Source organism: Adiantum capillus-veneris, chromosome 7, assembly GCF_014529385.1.
Source record: "Adiantum capillus-veneris isolate H3 chromosome 7, ASM1452938v2, whole genome shotgun sequence".
Lineage (NCBI taxonomy): Eukaryota > Viridiplantae > Streptophyta > Polypodiopsida > Polypodiales > Pteridaceae > Adiantum > Adiantum capillus-veneris.
In genome coordinates, this window is record NC_140937.1 from 14,585,312 (window position 1) to 14,607,105 (window position 21,794).

The 21,794-nt window shown below is 43.1% G+C and overlaps 1 protein-coding gene across 2 annotated transcripts in view; it reads right to left on the reverse strand.

Moving 5' to 3' along the window:
- Positions 1-6,505: 6,505 nt before the first annotated feature.
- Positions 6,506-21,794, reverse strand: part of LOC147453469 (uncharacterized) — a 54,789-nt gene continuing 39,500 nt past the window's right edge. Inside the window, exons 5-11 of one of the 2 annotated variants that reach the window (XM_086515657.1) lie at positions 12,045-12,094; positions 11,916-11,965; positions 11,618-11,770; positions 9,438-11,514; positions 7,644-9,354; positions 7,416-7,502; positions 6,506-6,947 (exon numbers count right to left, since the gene is read on the reverse strand). In XM_086515657.1, coding sequence (XP_086371783.1) covers positions 6,862-6,947; positions 7,416-7,502; positions 7,644-9,354; positions 9,438-11,514; positions 11,618-11,770; positions 11,916-11,965; positions 12,045-12,094 — 4,214 coding nt within the window. In that variant the 3' untranslated portion in view covers positions 6,506-6,861. Of the gene's footprint in view, positions 6,948-7,415; positions 7,503-7,643; positions 9,358-9,437; positions 11,515-11,617; positions 11,771-11,915; positions 11,966-12,044; positions 12,095-21,794 lie in introns of both variants that reach the window. The other variant, XM_086515656.1, reaches the window with a different exon arrangement.

Sequence of the window (21,794 nt, forward strand, 5' to 3'; positions counted from 1 at the left end):
GACGCGCACGTGTCAATGCAAGTCCCTTGCATTGACACGTGCGATAGACACGCACAGCCAGCTTTCTCATACCAAGCACGAGGAGATTGCTTCAACCCATACAAAGCCTTCTTACATCTGCACACTTTGTTCTCTTGTCCTTTCATGACAAACCCGCGAGGCTGCGTTACATAAACTTCCTCAAATATGTCACCGTTTAAGAAAGCAATAACAATGTCTAATTGATGTACATCCCAACCAAAATGATCTACCAATGCACATAGAAAATGAAAAGTAGTCATACGACAAGTGGGAGAAAAAGTTTCTTCATAATCTATGTCTTTTTGTTGCGCATAGCCTTTTGCAACAAGTCTAGCCTTATGGAGATCAACCTCACTATCCGGCTTGTGTTTCAACTTGTACACCCACTTTGTACCAATGGCCTTTTTGCCAGGAGGCAAATCACTTAAAGTCCATGTGTCATTTTCTATAAGTGCATCATATTCTGATTGCATGGAAGCCATCCAATTTTTTGAATTTTGTGCTTCATCAAAAGACAGAGGTTTCTCAACATCATGTAAGCTAGACATAGCCAAAGCATAACAATCTAATGCATAGAATGCATGGCCAGAGCCTGAACGAGTATGACTAGACAAAGGTGCATCCAATTTCTGTCATGCAATGTATGCACCAGCCATTTTGGCATACCTCTAGCCTGCTCATTTTCAGCCCTTTCCTCATCAAGTACATCATGTACATCTGCATCAATAATAGGCTGATATGTAACATTTTTGGAAACCCCCATAGGCTGTACATTTGCCTCATTGGAATTTGCATTCGAACTTCCACCACCGAAAAGAGGCAACAAAGTGTGATAAATGTCCTCTGAGCTTATAAAACTGATATAACCTGTAACCTTTGCTTTCAACACTATAACCAACAAAAGTAAATTTCACAGCCTTATTACCTAATTTTTTGAGCTGTGTTTGTGGCACCAAAGCATATGCAAAACATCCAAAAACACGCATGTGCTCAATAGAAGGCTTTCTATCATGCCATGCTTCATATGGAGTAATAGACTACAAAGTTTTTGTAGGACACCTGTTAAGTACATAAGTGGCATACATGATGGCCTCAAGCCAAAAAGAATGCAGCAAAGCTTGACTTTTGACCATACATCTTGCCATTTTCGTAAGTGACCTATTTTTCCTCTCAGCAACACCATTTTGCTGAAGTGTATAAGGCACTGTACATTGGTGTTTTATCCCACGACTAGCCAAAAATGCATTAAATTCATGAGACACATACTCCCCCCCTCGATCGAAATGGAGGGTGCCCATAGTACATTTCGAGACATTTTCAGCCATAGCCAGAAATTGTTTGAAGCACATAAAAACTTCGAACTTCGCTTTAAGCGGAAATATCCATGCATGCCTGGAGTAATCATCAATGAAAGTTATGAAGTACAGGTAATTTCCCAAGGACGGAGTTTGCATGGGCCCACAAACATCACTATGCACAAGTTGCAACCTGCATGTGGCCCTAACTGAACCATCCTTTGGAAACTTAGAGCGCTGCATTTTACCCAAAATACAACCTTCACAAACATGTTTGACAGGTACTTCAAGAGGTGGCAAAGACGCAACCATATCAGATTTTTGCAAACGCAGCAAACTGGCAAAATTCAGATGACCAAAACGTGCATGCCGCAGTTTTGCATCTGAAACAGCCCTTGAATCTCCAACTACACTTGAAAAATTTTGTCCACACTTGTCATAAAGTGAGCTTATACAGCCCACGGTACAAAAGGCCAGATGCAACAATTTGATCACCAAAACTGAGATCATGAATTGTACATCTGTCATCCACAAATTTGACTACAAGTCCAAGTCTAGCAAGTGCAGATATAGACAAAAGATTCTTCTTTATCCCAGGTACATAAAGTGCATCAACAAGTGTGAAAGAACTGCCATTTGCTACAATAAGCACAATTTTTTCAACTCCTTGAATAGGATAAGAGGCATTGTTGGCACAAGTGACTGAATTCCCATGAGGGACAGACTCGAGAGAGGTGAACAATTCACGATGTGAGGTAATGTGCTTTGTAGCACCACTGTCGAAATACCACACATGTGAATCTGCAGCAACTGACATGCATGCATCATGGACAGCAGGATTGTAAGTGCACTCTACACTAAAAGCCCATTCTACATCACAGTCTCCTTTCACAGAAGACTCAACAATGGCTGCATTTGTAGTGGAACCAGCATTTGCAGTGGAACCACCCTCTTTCTTCTTAGCCTCTTTGGCCTTCAACTTACGACACTGCTTGATCAAGTGATCATTAGCTTTACAATAATGGCAACGCATCTTCTTTTTGCCCTTATCACTAGAATTGCCAAACAAGTGCTGTCAGTAGAAGCATTGAAAACATAAGTTTTGCCACTCACAGTAGAACCACAAGAAGTGGCTGCATTGCTGTTACCACCCTTTCTTTGAGAAGCAATAAAAGCATGTTCAACTGCACGCTGTCTAGTCTTTTTCTTCCTGGAAAGTGACTCTTGCAACAGCAATGTGCGCAATGCATCAAACTTGACAACTTCATGATTTCCTTGGGTCATAAGTCTCCAAGTACTAGCAAAATTCTGGTAAGAATCTCGTAAGGCATCAAGAACAGTCTGCACAAGGGAACTGTCTAAAATGACTTCACTTGCAAAAATAAGTTTCTCATTGATATCCTTGACACTATCAAGGAAAGTGTCCATATCATCTTCTTCATGCTTAATCTTCGATTCCAGCTCTTTACGCAACAAAGCAATTTTGTGGCTTGCATAAAGACCAACCAGAATATCCCAAGCCTGTTTTGCAGATTTCGTTGAACGATTGTGAGGAGTAATGATGTGCTTTACAGACAACGCAATCAACGCATACCCTGCACATCCTTTACATCCCAACGAGCTTGTTCTGTCATAGGCAAAACAACTCTAGTAGCAGCATTTCTTGCAGCAAGACCTGCAACATCCTCAATATCGCCTACGTACATCAATGCCCTGTACAATATTCCAGACGCCCTTTGACACAAGAACATGTTGCATCATGTAAGCCCACATAGGGTAATTGTCCCCATCCAACCTATCCTCAGCAGCAAACATCTTGAACACATCTGTGTTGTCAGCCATGGAAAATGCATGCACCTGATGTGAAAACTGCCTGAAATGAGGAGAAACTGAGTGAGACCAGCATGTGCTATAGAGCACAACCCGCAGCAAACTGTATGAGACCTGTTATGCAGTATTTGGCACTGACATAAATTCTGCACAAAATGACAAAATTGCCTGTGCAAACCTGGCTGTAGTGGAAACGGAGACCGAAATGATCCCGAAACAAAAATCTAAGCAGACTCAGCTCTACTAGCTTCCCAAAATTTTTGTCGACCTATGAACGCTCGCCAAAGCTCACAAAAATTGGAGAAAGTGAGGAGGCGTGTGTTGGAGCTGCTGGCGACTAAGCCCAGGAAAACGCAACCTGCTCTGTTACCAATTTTTGGAATTAGGGTTGCAGAGAATGCACACAGCTTGGAGAAGACGAAGGAAGCTCAAGGCACACAATACAAAGTATATTACTTAGTGTGTAATGAAAAGATAGATAGTCCTAGAATGAATGGGCGTATATACAATGCACAAGGGGGAAAACCTCCTAAAGAGGGAAAAAATGCCCCGGCAGTCCTAGTGTGTTCACACACATCATTACCACATGTATATGGTAACAAATGTTGGTCCTCATGTTAACTTACAAAAATCTAAACTTTTGCCATTGCATCAGATGGATTGGCATTCTAGATTATGGCCAAGTGAGATTGTGAAGCCAAATCAGCTTGTGTGGTATCTTGGATACCCTTTGGCCTGGTTGATGAACAGTGCCAACAATTGGATTGGGTTGAGCATAAAATTAGATCAAAATTACAGTATTGGAAATTGTCTACATGGCCGCTACATGTACGACTCAGAATAGTGCAGTCCATCTTGATGGCATACATGCGACTTTTTGTACCATTGTTACATTGGCCACCTCGTTATCTTTGTCCGTTCATATCTTAGCTTTTGGACCATTTTTTGTCTACTTGCTCCCACAAAAAGGATTACTATGTACTCCAAAGCATTGTGGTGGTCTGAATATTTTGCATTTGTGCTGTCATGTTATTGCAAGGAAGGTACTGGTGGAACAAAAACCACCCTGGATGCTAATGTTTGCTTTTTTGTTTTCTCATGCGGTTTCTACACTTGTTTTTGGTCATTGGTTGCCTTCATATTGGGATGTGGTTTTTGGAAAATTTGAAGCTATGATTTTGGGTTGCCTCCTCGCTTCGAGCATTTGTCATGGCATGGTAGGGATAGCAGGAGTGGCAATTTGCTCAAACTCGAGAGTTTGCATTGGAGTCTAGTCAGCGGTCTCCCAGGTAGGCATATTTTCTCTCCCAGAAAGGCATTGATGTGATATAAGATGTTGTCAACACTAATGGCCATGTAATTTCATTTCGAAAGGCTGCTCTTACTTTTGGTCTTGGAATGCATTATAGACACACATGGTAGATCATCAGGGATATTGTTGATTCTAGATCTCCCATTCGATCGCTTGTTGTTGATCGACTTTGTGATTGGCATTCTGTTGATTATTCAATCCTCTCTTTATCCACAAAAAAGGTATATCGCAATTTGCAATCATCTTATGGTCTAGCGGAACATTACAATATGGTATGGAATATGAAAAAAAGGTACTACATAATGGCACCATAAAGTCGTGAAAATGTGGCATGCTAAACTTCCCCTGAAGGAGCAATTGTTTATGTGGAGATTTATCCTTAGGGTTCTCCCAGCTGGAAAATTTCTTCGCTCCGAAGGAATGGTTTCCTCGCTATGTGTTCGTTGTGGTGCCAGTAGTGAGATTATTCCACATTTATGGTGGTATTGTCCTCATATGCATCGGTCTGTGGATTACATTTCTACATGTCTTCGTACTAGATACCTTTTGGTCGACTTTTTAGGCTTTTTGGAGTGCTTCCGCCGATGCTTCAGCCATATGCATACTTCTTCAATTGGTTTAGATTCTGGTTGCTTTGGGCAGTTTGGAGAGCACGAACTTTTGTTATGTTTCAACAGGTTCATGTGGATTATGTATTCCTCTTCAAAACCTCTCTTCGACAGTCTCTTAAATTTGCCTGTGACTTGGATAAGCGCTCCTCCCTTCATTTCGAGCTCTAATTTGATTGTTTCTGATTTACCACATGTAATGTTTTCTAGGGGTTTTCCTCGTTTTGAGGTTTCCCAATAGTATTTCAATCTAACATTACTATTTTTGTATATAAAAGTGTGTGTGTGTGTGTGTGTGTGTGTGTGTGTGGACTAATGTATGCGTACCTTAACGAATAGCACATACAGTGAGAATTGCAAGGAATCCCGATCTCCGAGCGAGCACTAAACTGAGCAAACAAATACAAAAAAATCAAAAACAATACGACCCATTGTTGTTAACATCCAATAGTTTCAAGGAGAATATAGTCCGCCATATACTAAATACTTCCCAAGTTTTAGTCATGCAAGCTAGCATGTTTGGTCTCATCAGACAATTTGGTCGTTGGTAGAAAATTTTGAAATTTACCCCATCTTGCATTACAAATCTCCCTCCCTAATATGATTTTCTTACATCCCACCAAACCATCCACGTTTCTAAATAAGGAACTTCTCCTTGCAAATGTTTGCTTGATTTTCAAATGGTGCAGTTTATCGACACGATAGGTAGTGATTTGACGACCCATTGAAGTTTCAATTCCCAAGTAGATGATGCCCCTTTGAGTTGTCAATGATGGTGGTGCTCTTAAAAGGTATGGTGGGTACGCTTAAAAATATCAGTAAAAATTGTACTAGATAAAAATCCCAATAAAAGGTTTTCCCTTGGGTAAAGTGGGTCATTTTGCTGAAGGCAAAGCTAGCCAATCTTGTGTTGTATACCAGGCGTGTGGCTTGGGACAATGACTTCATTTTCCTCAGCTTTCTACCAGGAAGTTTCGGCCTCTCCATTGCTAGTCGATCAAGATGGGGTGCTTTGACGAAGGATCACGTTCTTGGTAGGATCAGTGAACCTTTGACTCTAGCACTTCATCCCTTCCTAGTGCCTTTCTTGCATTATATAGGTCTTTTTTTGTTTTTAAATGTGTTTAAGGTTGGTTCTAATTGCCATTATCCTTTTTAGGTGATGTCATTGTACAGGTGGAGAGTTGCCATGGATCGGCAGACATATCACCTGATGGATTATGGTGCTCCACCATGCAACTTTTCGATACATGGGCTCTTGTGGTGGGCATGTTTTAGGTGATTTCATTTGCACAAACATGTTAATTACCATGTTTTAGATCATGCAATAGTTTCTTACTATGTAGAGTTTCGCTTGGGTTAATCTTCACTTAAAAAATCTTGCTCAATATATGGTAACACTCGAGGGGACCCGCTTGGGGGGATCAACTTCCTAAATCTGCATCACAAGACCACTTAGATATAATAAATTCCTGGGGGGGAAAATGTAATAGATTGGAGTCAATTACAAACGTTTGTTTCTAGCTTTACAAAACAAAGTTTAGCAATGTGCTTGTAACTGCATGGATCAGTATAAGCAATGAAGATAGTATGCTCAAAAGGAGACACTCAGAGGGGCTCAACACTACATTTGGCATTGCATTGGGCTCAAGAAAAGGCCAGGCTACGTACAAGGGTGAGATTTTCCCTATGGCAACAGTAAAGGCCACTCATGTTTCAATCCAATGCTTTCCCACAAAACAATGAAAGACCTAATGCTTTCAATCCAAAGCTTTCCCACGAAACAATGAAAGATCTAGCCATGTCCATGCTCTCTGGATCGCAATCTCCCGTCGCTTCCTTTGCTACGAAAAGAAGATAATGAGAAGAAGGATCGAGGTGCTGCAAACAAAAAATCACTGATTAGCTATCGAATACAAGAATGTAGACAAAAGAAACCAATGCAACACCATAAACGGTTATGATTGCTCTTCATTACCATCTGTAAATGCAAACATCACACACAAGTCAGTCACACCCTTAAATTCTTTTACTGGATAGGTTAACTTCGGGCTGACTGACTTTCAGCTAGAACACAGCCTAAATCTCAAAATTGGGTGATCGGGCATTCGGCTACAAATGCCATTCCCCTGAGGTTATCAACTTATGCAAAATTTGGTGACATAAGTTTAACAATATCGCCTACAGGGAATGTTGTGTACCACAAATCTTTTCTTGAGCTTGTTGATGTCATACTTGAAACAAAAAGCCACCTAATCTCATACATTTAGAGTTGCAAATAGACAGTGTCAAGTCAAATCCACTCAGGAAACAAGTATTCGGGAAGGTATGCAGGCTCCTTGGCGTTACCTCTTAACATTGTGCCCCCACCCATATGATCATCACGCATTTTGAAGTTAGCCGGAGGAGTTGGGATTGAACTCCTCAACAATTGAGCTGCAAAGGACATTACTGTCAGTCATGCAAAGAAAACCCTTCAAAAGGCACACACATAACATGGAAAACATCCACTTGTGCAGTCTCTACATGCAGAAATGATCAATGCAGGACATTTGTAAAAGAATACACAAATGTAACCTGATCCTCCCTCTTCAGCCTGGTTATGATCCCTGAGCACATCATTGTACCTCCTTTCAAACAGCAATCCTCTGTTAGAAATCTCTTCCACAAAACGACTCTGCTCTTCTGACTCGTCATCACCTTCTGATGTTGTAGATGCAGAAATACAATCAGCGGCGGCGGCCTCTGAGGACCGACTTCTCCTCCCAAATTTAAGCAGCCTTTTGAACCCTTTGACTGATTCCTTGGGTTGTGAAGCCACAACAGGCTTCATAAAAGCTGCCCATTTTTTGTCTAGATGTGTTATTTCAGTATGCTGAACTTGCAAAGAGATCCAAGCAGCAGGACTCCCCATAGGTGACTCAAACTTGGCACCAATAGAGGGACTAAACCGCTCCTGATGAGTTAAACTTGAGCTTGGTGGCGAAGGAGGAACCGGAGATGACACTGATATACTATGATGCTCATGGGATGGAGAGACAGCACGAAAGGATGCACAGGCCGACGCTTCATCAAGTTGGGTTTGAATGGAGCCTACTGTATCATCATCACGATCTGAAAAAGCTTCAATATCTTCCTCCTTTTGGCTCAATGCATCAGGATCAATTTTCAAATCAGAATCTGATTGGGTAGAAAGCACCTCTGCAAAGCCATCGTGAGTCTCGATGTCGATGGGTGAGGATATTGTATGAGTGGCCCCCTTAATATCATTCATTGTGCCCAGAAGAGGCCCTGAAGGAGTGTGAGTATCTGCCTCATTGTTGCTCTCTGAAATATTCAATGTCCGCATAGAGTGCTCGTTGGCATCATTTGGTAAAGCAAAATTTACAGGAGCATCATCCCCTATGTCCATATTTTCAGACTCAGAGAGTTCTTTTGAAACGCTTCCAGCAAATACTGCACCAGTAGCATGAATGTTATCATTCTCCTCTGGTTTTTGGCTAGGCATCCTGTCTTCATCAGAGCTCTTTGTTGTGTCAGTTGTTGAAGATACTTTCTGCTTCATCATCCCAGGGCCTGTGCCTGGTCCAATACCTCGCCCCTTCCTCAAAAAAGGCTTTGCCTCTTGAAGAGAACCAATAGCACTTCGCCTTAATTTGTTGTAGGCAGCAGGCTCAGCTGTTGTCTCCTTTTGACCTTTACGAGGAGCGAGAATACCATCATCACTTGACGTTGAGAGAGCTTTAAGATCATTCATAGTAGCATAGCTCTTTCTCAAAACAGCAGATCGAATTTTTTTTTCTTCCTTAATGGGCCCAACACGAGAAAAGTTGGGGCGAACTCGTACATTACCATTGGCCTCCAAAGGAGGAGTGTCAATTATACCTAGTGCACGCCCAGTACCCCCATTCTTGGGGTGCACGCGGGCGGAGCCCAATGGGCGTCCAGGTGAGGGTTTGGTGTTCTCTTTTCTTAGATTGGCAAAGCACGGTACTGATCTTGCCAGAGGATTATCTCCTCTACTAGAATCCATTGATTTTCCCAGATTTCCAGCTCCTACTGTCATACTTTTGGGTGTTACCTTGGGTGAAACCGAGGGAATTGACCTGTTTGAACTGCGAGGAGGAGTTGCACCCTTCTGAGAAACAGTCCCAGTTTTCCTTCCACCTTGAGGTTTCGAAGTTGGAACTTCCTTGCTTGTGCAAGGTGTTGATGGTGGAGAGGCTGAGCTACCAGTAGACTTAGCTTGATCTTTACCAGCTGATTTTGTGTCTTCAACATCACCATCCTGCTGTGATACAACAAGTGCAATCATAGAAAGTGAGATTAAACACATGTTTAGACAAAAGGAAAGAGAGTTTTCCACCCAACCTTTTGAGTATGTAGGCCACTCTCTAGAGCCTCGACCTTCAAATTACAAGCTTGATTACGGGTATTCTTTGATAACCTAACCACTCTTGCATCCATCTCCGCTTTCCGCCTTCTCAAAGTTTCCTCCATAATTTTTAGCCTGGTTTCTCTCTCAGCCCTTTTGGAATCTTGATCTTCCATAAGTTTAGCATCTCTCAGCTTTCTATATTGTTCATATAGCCTGCCTTTTGACCCATCAGAGCCTTTGTCGTCCTCACTTGTCTGGTAATCAGCCAGAAGGAAAAGGGAGTGCATGTCGTGATCTAAGGAAATCACTGAAGAGCTACCAAGAGACTCCCTCTTATAGTCCGATGTCACAAGAGGTTTAACAACTTCAGTTGTTTCACAGTCAACTTTGTGTGCCATTGCTTGTGCCCTCTTCGAGTTCAGGAAACCTGATTCAGAGTTCTCTGAACCGTTTTGCAATCTGGGTGTTTCACAGTCAACTTTGTGTGTCATTGCTTGTGCCCTCTTCGAGTTCAGGAAACCTGATTCAGAGTTCTCTGAACCGTTTTGCAATCTGGATGTGTTACCGTGTGAAGGGCCAAGTATAGGCAGAACCTGCCTTGCCTCAACACAAGTGCCAATTTCAATTGCTTCCCTGCTCCTGCTTCCAACAAAAGGCGTAGTAGCCAGATCAATGTCTGAGCGATTAAGAATTTTGTTTGACATGTTTATGCCTAATTCATTCGCTTGAAGATCGCCCCCAACAACCAAGTCTCTTGTGAAACAATCTTTTGCTAGGCTTTTCTCCAGTTGAAGCTTGAATTGTTTACGCCAATCACCATCACAAACTCCAGTCACAATCTCGGAGGGTGCAGATTGTCCATCATTTGTTCCTTCTGCCTTTGCAGACACACATTGTATGGAACTCTGTGACTGAGTGTTGCTAGACATATTAGCAAGGGTTCCAGAAATATTTTGATCTGAAGAATCACCATGTATTCCTTGCAACGAGTGACTAGGAGGTGTGCCAGAGCCAACAGGCCTGCTTGCAGATGCATGAAAAGAGCATTCACCGTCCAATACAGCCACCTCTGGCTTGGATGAAAACCCAATTTCCCACAAACCAGAACCTGTTTCTGGCCTTTTCCCTGAATCCCACCTTTTCAGCGCTGCCACACTTCCAGACAAGGATGTCCCTCCTTCAAAAGATGCTCTGTCATTTTCTTGTTTGCAACTACGGTGTTTGCCTGCAGAGTCGAGTGAGTCTCTTCTTTGCTTGGTCTCAAATAAGCTGATTGCATCCTGTACACTAAGCCTTCGATTAGGTTCTACAACAGCAATAGACAATGTTTCAGAGCTCAAGCCACTGTCCTTGCAATTGTCGCCCTCACCACTAGTACTGCTCAAATTTACATCCCTACTCTTCGCCTTGACTGATACCTCCTGTGAAGAGACCTTACAATTTGGTACTAAGCTGTTCGACTGGATACTTTGAAAAGACATAGGACACCTTTCTGCAGACAAGGAGTCACCTATGTTGCCATCTGCTTGGCTCTGTGTTGACTTAGAACTTACATGACCTGCTGACAAAGCATTCTCCCCCTGTGCTTTTGGGCTGACGTTTTTACAAAGAAGACTATGCAACAGATTGGCTTTTTGATGCATATCTTCTTCAATGTTGGTTTTCTTCAATGAGCTCTGAATTTCTGGGCTACTTCTAATTGATGCTCCGTTTGATGATCCACAAGAAGATGCTGAGTCTGTTTCATTTTGATTCATAAACATCTCTGTTCGAATATTTTCAGGTGGTCCCCATCGTTTTCGCACTTCTACACCACCTGAACCTCTGCAATTCAGGCCCGTTCCCTTAACTGCAGGTATAAAAGCCTTTTCCCTATATTCCACTCTTTCATCTTCAGATTCATGGCTTGCTTTGGACATGTCCACATCCAAACGTTGACGACTTATTTCATCATGATTGGGTACACTATGCAAAAGCATGTTAGTGCAACCTGATCCACCCTTCGTTTCCAACTCTCTGTACTTTCCATGTCTCGTCTTCAACACTTCCATAAAATTCACACACGCTGTGCTGAAATTATCAATAGTTGACAATAAGAACTTAAAACCTGCTGTGTCATTTGCCTGTCATTCGTAAAAACTTAACCTTTATTGCATAAAGTTAGGGCATATACCGAAGGCGCTCTGCTCCAAAGTGTTCTGAAAAGGCAATAAGATCTTCAATAGTTTCACTATTGAACCCAGCTGCAATAGCACGATCAAAAGCAGTGCTCTGCTCCTGCTGCAATGCATGAACACGAGAATCCATGGCCTTGAGCAGCTCAACTCTGGGAAAATACAAAGCAAGAGGGTCATGCTTTCAGTGAAAGACAATGAATTTAATCTTGTTCTACCATTTACACATACCCCACATCAAAATCTCGTTCTACCTCTTCTACAAGCCAAACACTACACACTCTCAAAGTTACTCACTTTGATGCCTCCGCCCCACAGCCAGCAAGACCACCATCATTTCTTCTTGTCTGCAATTGACAGTAATGAAGCTTGAAAACACTCTTCCATAAGTGTCGCTCTTTACGTAACTTCCTGATTAAAACTTACCAGCTTGACGCTTCCTCTTTTCTCTGACACTTTGGGATGTACATTATCGTCTGTTCAAAGAAAGACAACAATGAGACTAGTGACCATTTTCTATTAGCAAACACAAGCAAAAAGGGGAAAGATTATGTACAAATGAGATGTGACGTGTAAATTCATTCCTCACTAAGGGTATTTTCCAAGGCATCTTTTTGAAAATATAAGGAATGAGTTCTAATGCTTCTCTACATATTTAATGCTTCTCTGGCTCTGGCTCCAGCTGAAATCTGGCAAACATGGGACTGAAATGAGAATGCTCAATAGTCCATGTGCTAGGAAATATGTAGTCGTACTGCCTGCTATGAGATCCAAGAGTGTTTCCACTGCCTTTCAGCTCCAGTACTACCACTCCCCCTATAGCACCCATTTTTGGTGTATACACCCATCTTGTAGGCATTTTGAACACAATGATAAAACATTTTGATGACTTGTCATAGGCCAGCTTGGCCTTTTAAGTATTAGAGTTTTGAGTTTTTGAGGGTCATCTAATGGGTTTTCTGTTTAGATCTAGGGAGAGAGCCTCTTTGTGGCTGTGCCTGGTTTTGTGAGTTTCCAGACAGCTTGCCTAATTAGAGCGGACAATGCACGCCATTACGTCGATCCAAAAAGCAGGGGATATGCTCGATCCGAGCAACTACAAGGCAATCATGGTTGGCCACATCTTGGCCAAACTATAGGGAGCGTTGCTGGAATCGAACAGGACGGCTGGAGATTACCAAGAAAGGTAAGCTTCAAAAGAGCTTTCTCTACCATTGACCATGCATTCACTTTGAGGTGTATAATTGATCAGCCCAGTCACTTGGTATCTCATCAGACATGATACTATTCATATAATGTCATATAATGATATATGTTGATTATTTTATATTAGTTTCTGAGTCTCCTGGAGAATTGCAATAGCACCTACATGCATTAGATGACTTTTGTACAGAGAGGCCTCACAGTGAACCTTGGGAAGACCAAGGTCATGATCTTTCACGCCTCGAGACAGGGCACGAGCCATGCTACATTCACTTGTAGCAAGAACACTATGTCGTGCTCTCTACTGTGGGAGCTCTCAATGCAAAGAGATTCGGGAAAAGGAGACTCTCTCAATCTCTTCTTCTCCAAAGCATGACACACAAGATTTGCATGATGATAAGCATGATGAATTGAATGATTATGATAAGCATGATGATTTGGATGACAATGACAAGCATGATATTTGCAAGATAAAGATGATGTGATTGTTCACAAGGATCATGTGTTAGTTCATGCTTTGTCTAGTAAAGTTAACCTCATTGCAGATTCGATCAATCACGATGAAACGATCTTGGCTCTCAATTTGAGATCCAAAGACCCCCCTCAAGAAGAACCCCCTCACAAAGAACCGATCTTGGCTCTCGAGCATAAGTCCAAAGAAACCCCACAAGAAGTATTATGTGTTCGAATGAATAGTCAGCACGCATTGTTCGAGTGTTTCATTCGTGATGCTTTCCTGTATTTTAGTCACCGTCCTTGTGTGATCCCTTTTCATAGGCCTGACATATTGTACGCTGAGCACGATTCACTCATGAATGAATACAGATGTATGCGGATGGTTCATGAAAAGATGAAATGTTTGCGTTCAAGGGAGTCACATTCCATCTCTCTTCCTTGGCATGACACAGTATCTGAAAGAGCACAAGAAGGATTGAGCATTAAGCATCGGCATTTCCAGTGTGATTTGCCACAATTGATTGATTTAGATCGGAAAGTTAAGATTCAATTCCATTGTTTGCGTGTGTTTGATGAACGGTTTGGCACTCCGTCTATACGTTCATCTACATTGCATGCACAGTCTTTAAAGAAGACGAGTTTTTCCAGTCACTTTACATGGGATGGGTATGTTCATGTTTTTGTGTTGGAAGTGGTTTCAAGAATTTTCATCCTCAGAGATTCTTGAAGAAGGTAGACGCATGACTATAGACGAAGTTGAAGCATTGAAGGAACTACAGATGACTTTGTCGCTTTCGGCGCGGCCCAAAGAAGCAAGCGTTGCAGACCTTTATGAAGTTCAAGTATCGCATGAACCACGCATCAGAGTGGGCCGGCGAAGAGTCCTTTCCAAGATTCCAGACGATGTTGGCGATCTCCCTCGGCGCCATACAGTTGGTACCAGTACCTCACTTTAAAAAGGAAGGGATGTGTAACAAACTTGGACACTCCAAGTCAAGAATCAACCGCGACAGCACCAAATAACCACTTCAAAACAATTCACAAATCACAATAGATTTGCACTGGCCCGGCGGAGTTCCGTGCCTAGAGATATTGGCCCCAAAGACTGGCGCCCCTTTCGGTATTTCTTTTTATATTAATCAATCATCAAAGTACAAAAGAGCGGTTAGGGTTTCACTCTCAGACTCTGCGTCCAAATGCCCTGAGAAGTGAGGCCCTCACCACTAATTTAAAGGTTACAAGGGATACCCAAAAGCAGAGCCCCAAAAGCTTCAAATCAAAAGCAATTGCTCTCTCTCTCTCACAGAGAGTCAAAACATGAAAGCAAAAGCATTCTCTCTCTCTTTCTCATTTAAGTAGAGAAAAAGTGAAATTTGCGTCGCTAATTTATTTTCCAAAAAAAAAAATTAAAATTAAAATTTCAACCTCCGCGATTTCCGGAAATTAGGGTTTCTGGCAGAAATTAGGGTTTGCAGGAATTTTAGGGTTTCTGGCAGAAATTAGGGTTTCTGCTGTCCCCCACATCATCACTTTGTGACATACCCCCCTCTTGAAAGCATTGTAATCGACCGCGATTACGCCTGCAAAACCGACAAAAGCCATAAACCGTCTTAGCAGACACTGACTGTTAGTACCTACGTACTAGGAACACACATCTAGCACATGTACAAAATCGACAGTCACATCACACGACATCACAGGACATCACCAGACATCACATGACATTCAACATTCATTCGGATCTTAGACCATGATTTATCGGCAATGTAGCTAGCAATCACATCTAGGTCCAATCGGGACCTCATCGATGTCCGATTGACTAACCCCTATTGCAACCATGTCTATTCGAGATCAAGTAGACCAAAATGCTGCAGTCATTTCGTCTATCAGTTCCTGCACTCACAAGAAGTCAAGAACAAATCAGTATCATAATCAGGAATTCCATTTCATAAAGTCATCCAACGAATATTGTCAGCTCTCAGTATCCCTGAAGCTCAAAGAGACATCAGTGACTTTAGTATCAAAATCGATGCATCTATTGACAAAGGAGTGGAGTGACTCCCCTCTTGTGCATCCCACTGCACCAGATCTCCGGCCAAGCTGAATTCTGGGTTCCGTTTGGAGTAGACTATGCTAAACCAAAACATCGAGGTAAAGTTTCACAATCCGAGGAGTATCTGCTAGGTCCTCCTCCTCCATCCACTTCGCATCAAATGCAGGAAAGTTCTTGAACTTAACCAAGAACCACCTTCGGACTTTACCTTTCTTCGTATCACTATATGCCAAAATCTGTTCAGGAACAAGGATCTCCTCGTTTTCTTCCACTTTGGGTTGCTCATCAGGCTCCCCATCATCAGGCACATCACCCTTAACAGGTTTCAAGAGACTCACATGCAATGCATTGTGAATCCTCCAAGTATCTGGCAGTTTCAATCGGAAGGAGACATCATTTATCTTGTCAGTAATCTGGAAAGGTCCGTAGTATCACATACTAAGCTTTGGAAAATCCTCTCCTTTCCCTTTTTCTTTCTTAGGCGTGCCTTCTCAATAGTAAGAGCACCCAATCATCCTCCTTCAGTTTCCAGTCGCGACGATGGCGATCCGCTGCCTTTTTCTGTCGTTCTTGAGACTTCTGCAAAGTCTCGCGAACCTTGGCAAAAGCCGTATCAAAGTCTCGCGAATATTCATCCGCTTCAAATATCTAATCTTTCGTGCTCAGGAAGGATGGAACCTTCGCAGCACTTTCAACAATCTCACATGGCGTCTTCCCCGTCAAAGAGTGTATCGTGTTACTATAGGCAAATTCCACCAAAGGTAAGTTCTTTTCCCATTGAGTCTTCTGATGCGAGATAGAAGACTTCAATAAATCTAAAATCACTGAATTGGCAATCTCAGATTGCCCGTCAGTCTGCAAGTGGAACGATGACGAGAACTGCAACCACGTGCCAATGTTCTTCCAAATTGCCTTCCAAAACAAACTCATAAATCTGGGTCTCTGTCGGAGACAATCGTCTCATACGTGCCATGTAATCGGAAAATCATCGTGATCATTCTGTATTCGCGGGAGGTTAAAAAAAATGAAATCCATTTCAATATTTTCCCAGGGGCGGGTGGGTATGGGTAAAGGCTGTAACAATCTCTGTGCCTTATGCCTGTCAAACTTGACCTTCTGGCATACCAAGCAACTGCGCACAAACTCTTCCACATCCTTCTTCAGTCTCCGCCAAAAGAAATCTCTCTACCTCTTTCATGGTGGTAGCAATGCCGCGGTGACCCGTAAAAGGTGGACAGTGGCAATCAGTCATAACCTTTTCCCTCAACGGCTGTGTAACACACAACATAGTCTTTTTCATCAAGTAGCCTTCCCGAAGGGAGTATCCCGCTATTGTCTCCCCATCTCGTATCCGTGTGAAAATATCTGCAAAATCTGTATCTGTGGCATACTGATCGACCATATCCTCGAAGCTCCTATGATGTATCGCGGAAATAGCCAGAACCAACGGTTTTCGAGACAAAGCATCTGCCACCACATTCTTTTGTCCCTGCACATGGACAATCTGGAAGTGGAACTGTGACAAGATGTTCACCCACCGCATCTGCTTTTCCGAAAGCTGCTTCTGTGACAAGAAGTAGCGCAAACTCTGATGGTCTGTAAAGACAGTAAAATCCGCTCCGAGTAGGTAATGCCGCCACTGAGTAAGAGCGTGGATAACCGCCAAAAGCTCTTTCCCATAGATCTGTGCTGTCATCTCCGGCCTAGAGAACAAACGGCTCTCGTAAGCTATGACATGGCCTTCTTGCATCAAGACCGTACCCAGACTACGACCACAAGCATCACAAAATACTTCAAATGACTTCTGCAAGTCCGGCCAAGTCAAATCTGGTCCTGTAGTGAATTTCTCTTTCAATGTCTGAAAGGCAATCACCTCTGTGGGTCCCCACGAAAAAGGTACTCCTTTCTGTGTCAAGGTATGCAAAGGGGAAGCAACCTCTGCAAACTTTCGTATGAACCGCCTGTAGTACGAACACAGTCCCAAGAAGCTTCTAACTTCATGGACATTCCTCAAATCGGGCCAATCACGGATAGTCTCTATCTTGGCCGGGTTCATTTGCACTCCTGCTATTGACACAATGTGTCCCAAAAAAATGTATCTCTGGTACGAAAAATTCACTTTTCTTAGCATTAATCACTAATGTGTGATCTCGTAATGCCTGAAAGACTTGAAGCAGATGATCTCTGTGTTCTGCCTCATTCTTGGAGAAAACAATGATGTCGTCAAAGAAAGTGCCAACAAATAGCCTGTACTCTCGAAAAATCCTATCCATCATCCGGTTAAATGTCGCAGGAGCATTGGTTAAGCCAAAAGGCATCACCAAAAACTCAAATAACCCAAAAGTCGTCCGAAAAGCTGTCTTGTAGACATCTCCTGGCGCTATCCTGATCTGATGATATCCACTCTTCAAGTCAATCCTGCTAAAGCACGAGGATCCCTGTAACCTGTCGAGTATATCATCGATCCTAGGAATCGGAAATCTATTCTTGATGGTGATTTCGTTGAGAGTGCTATAATCGATGCACATTCTCCAAGATCCGTCTTTCTTCAAAACCAACAACACGGGAGAGCAATACGGTGAAGTACTAGGTTGGACAAGACCCTTTTCCAAGAGGTCTTTCACTGGGTTCATAATCTTTTCATTCTGTACTCGGCTCACACGATAAGGTGGCCGATTCGGTGGCGTGCTTCCAGATATCAGATCAATGGTATGATCTTCAGGCCCTCTCAAAAGCAATCGACATGAGCGTGGAGAAAAAAATCTTGGCGTTCTTTTCTTCAGGTCAAAACATATTCAACTTTTATCCATCGTTCAGTTCTCCCAAAAGAATGAGTAAGAAAACTGAAGTTCATCAAGTACAATCTCTAAGCCCTTCATTTATCAAAGTCGCTTTCTCGGCACGGTAGTCAACCACGGCGTAGTTCTTGTGGTACCAAGGGATCCCAAGTAGAACGTCACTCGCGTGCCCTAAACACCCCTGTCATTGCAAACGAAGTTTGCCAATGCTCGGTGTAATGGCAACATCCCATCCGGGTGCCAGTCGAACTACCTCCGCCTGTGGCGTCAGTCTGTCGGGCGTAGTTCCAAATCGAGCCGCCAATTCCAAGTGAAAAGAAGTTGGCCTTGGCTCCTTCAAAAGAGCTTCCTCATCCTTCACTTTGCCCCGAAAGCGGCAAAGTTTGTACTTTCATTCATTAGATTCGGTGCAGGTCCCACGCCATGTGGTACCAGTTCTACTTTTCTATCTGCCTTTTCTGCCACATTCCTCAGCTGCTCTCGAACTCTCAGACCTGTCGTCGTCTTTATCATTCTGTTCTTTCTGTGCCTTATCAAGGCACTTTGCGGAAATATGTCCATGTTCCCCGCATGCAAAGCACTTCCCCTCTCTGATGAAGCGAGCTCTCTCCTCAGGAGTAAGCTTGGGTCGTGCATCCTTTTTTTTTCTCTGGGTTGCTCTTTTTCATTCTACTTTCATTCCCAGAAGTCTGTTCGGCTCGTTGTGTCATGGCCTCATCTGTGGGGTAGGTCAGACTGCCAAAGTGAATGGCAAAGCCCCGCTTCGCATGACTCATCAACTCCTGAACAGAAGCTGACTTCTGTTCCAAGCAGTGATTTCGGATCTCTGTAGGTAGACCCAAGGTAAACCGCTCAATCTGTTCTCTGAACGAGATCTTCTTGAATGAAGAGGCAGGTAGAAAAGAGCTCCAGAATCTTTCACAATAAGAATTCACTGTATTGCTCTTGGTCATCCGGAGATAGTTCCAAGCAGCTCGTATATCTCGCTCAAACTCTTGAGTCAACCAAGAAGAAATAAAAAGCCTCTTGAATTTCAGCCATGTAACTGGCACAGTCTTGCTTAATAGAAGCGTGGACCACCAAGTACGAGCATTCCCCTTAAAGTAAGAGGCAGCTCTCCGAATCTTGGAGTGCTCTGAATAGCGTCCTCCCGCAAAAGTGATGTCAAACTGCTGTTTAAAAGACAAAGCCTTCGAAGCATCTGAGTATCCTGAAAAGTATCAAACTTGATCGAGTGGCCACCTTCCTTAAACTCTCGGACTTTCTTGCTTTTATCTTCGAGAAAGTCATACTCGTTGGCTTTGTAAAAATTCTTCTTGTTCGCATAAAACTTTCCGTCATCGGAATCTGAGCTGTTTGTAGAGGAGTCCTCAGTAGAACTGTCAGTCTCTGGGCGAGATTTAGCCTTCTTTGCCTTTCTCTTGCCCTTTCCAAAGCGTTGCTTCTTGCTTCGCTTTTCACCTTTTCTGTCTTCTTCGCTCGAATCCGAGGAGCTAGAAGAACTGTCAGAAGAAGAAGAAGAACTGGGTAGGTCTTTAAACTTGACGCGCTTCTTCAATTTCTTTGCCTTGTCAAATATCGACCGACGACCCAAATATCCCGGGAAGTCAGTGCCTTTCTTTTGCTTTTTGCCGTGCTTTTTGGCTTTCTTTTGCACGTCGAAAAGCTAAGCAATCCGTGCATCAACCACGTTCTCCAGTTCCTGCTCCATATATTTTCTTGGAGGCAGAAGGTTTCTTGAGAGCGGGTTTCGGGAGTGGTGTTGTGGTTCTCTGCCACTCCATCTGTACCTCTTTCAAAGAGGTCTGGTTCATATATTTTGCCATCTTCGGGTCCTTGGCAAAATTGAGCATCATCTTTGTTGCATCGCCAATCAATTGACGACGCTCCATCTCTCTTTGCTCCGCCTGAGTAGGCCGAGGCGGGCCATACTCTCTGTCAGAATCTTCGTTGTGATCCCAGCCCGCATCTCCAGATGCAGAGGGAGTCGACTGATCATTGCCTGAAGCCATAAGTGCCGCAGAAAAAAAAAATTCGGGGATCGGATTTCCCGTAGAAGAGAAATCGGCCATGCTCTGATACCACTGTAACAGACTTGGACACTTCAAGTCAAGAATCAACCGCGACAGCACCAAATAACCACTTCAAAACAATTCACAGATCACGATAGATTTGCACTGGCCCGGCGGAGTTCCGTGCCTAGAGATATTGGCCCCAAAGACTGGCGCCCCTTTCAGTATTTCTTTTTATATTAATCAATCATCAAAGTACAAAAGAGCGGTTAGGGTTTCACTCTCAGACTCTGCGTCCAGATGCCCTGAGAAGTGAGGCCCTCACCACTAATTTAAAGGTTACAAGGGATGCCCAAAAGCAGAGCCCCAAAAGCTTCAAATCAAAAGCAATTGCTCTCTCTCTCTCACAGAGAGTCAAAACATGAAAGCAAAAGCATTCTCTCTCTCTTTCTCATTTAAGTAGAGAAAAAGCAAAATTTGCGTCACTCATCATTTTCCAAAAAAAAAAAAATCAGCCTCCGCGATTTCCGAAAATTAGGGTTTCTGGCAGAAATTAGGGTTTGCAGGAATTTTAGGGTTTCTGGCAAAAATTAGGGTTTTTGCTGTCCACCACATCATCACTTTGTGACAGGATGTCACATGACACATCTAACCCTATGTGTACGTGGACAAGCTACTTCATGGCAAGGGTTCAGTTTAGTTCAGTCACTCTAGCCTAGGAAGTGATCTGGCACTTTTGTGAGTCTGTTCGCAGACCGTGCATGTCCAGACACTTAGAGTAGATGCATATCCTCTGGTTGCACACAGCATGATCATCAAATTTCCATCAGAACCCATCAGGAGCATTTTTACAGTGCATAGACCTATTTTCCCTATTTTTGACATTTTTCACTTATTATTTTTAAGTGAATTTTGTTGGGAACTAGGTAGGGCAAAATGAGCAAGCATGTATATAAGAAAACCTAGCGCTAGCATTCTCTAGCAGAAGAGGCAGCAGGAACCCAGCGTTCGACAGGCACCTTCTTAGCAAAACCCCCCACAGCAACCTAGCGTTTTTGGAGGAGGAAGACCTAGCATTTTTCTTCAACAACAACCTAGCGTTTTCACCAAGACAGACCAGCCTTGGCGTTTTTGCACTTGCAGATTCTCGACGACAATAGAACAACAAATCAGCCTAGCGTTTTGCATCTGCAAGACATCCCGACAACAACAAAACCAGCAAAAGCCCTAGCGTTTTTGCATCAGGACTCATTTTCAGCCCTAGCGTTTTTGCATCAGCCTGGTACCTCAGCGTCTTTGCAGATCTTCGCGACAGAATCAACAGTAGACTCAGTGTTTTCAGTTTTCAGCATTCAAACTCTGCAGTAGAACCCCCGAACATTGCATATCTCACCTTCCCGCAACAGATCCTCCCTGTACGGTCAGATCAGCCCGCGTTTGCAGATTCAGCCCGGAAAACGCAGATTTCAGCATTTGCATTTTCCGCGCATCGTCGTCGCATTGTCGCCATCGACATCGTCACCGACATAGAGTCAAAATTCAGCACATAAAGATTTGCAGATTTCAGCCCTTGGCGTTTTCAGATTTCAGCCCGTCTCGTCGTCATCCTCATCGTCGTCGACATCGTCGGCAAGTCCAAGCATTGTAGAGATTT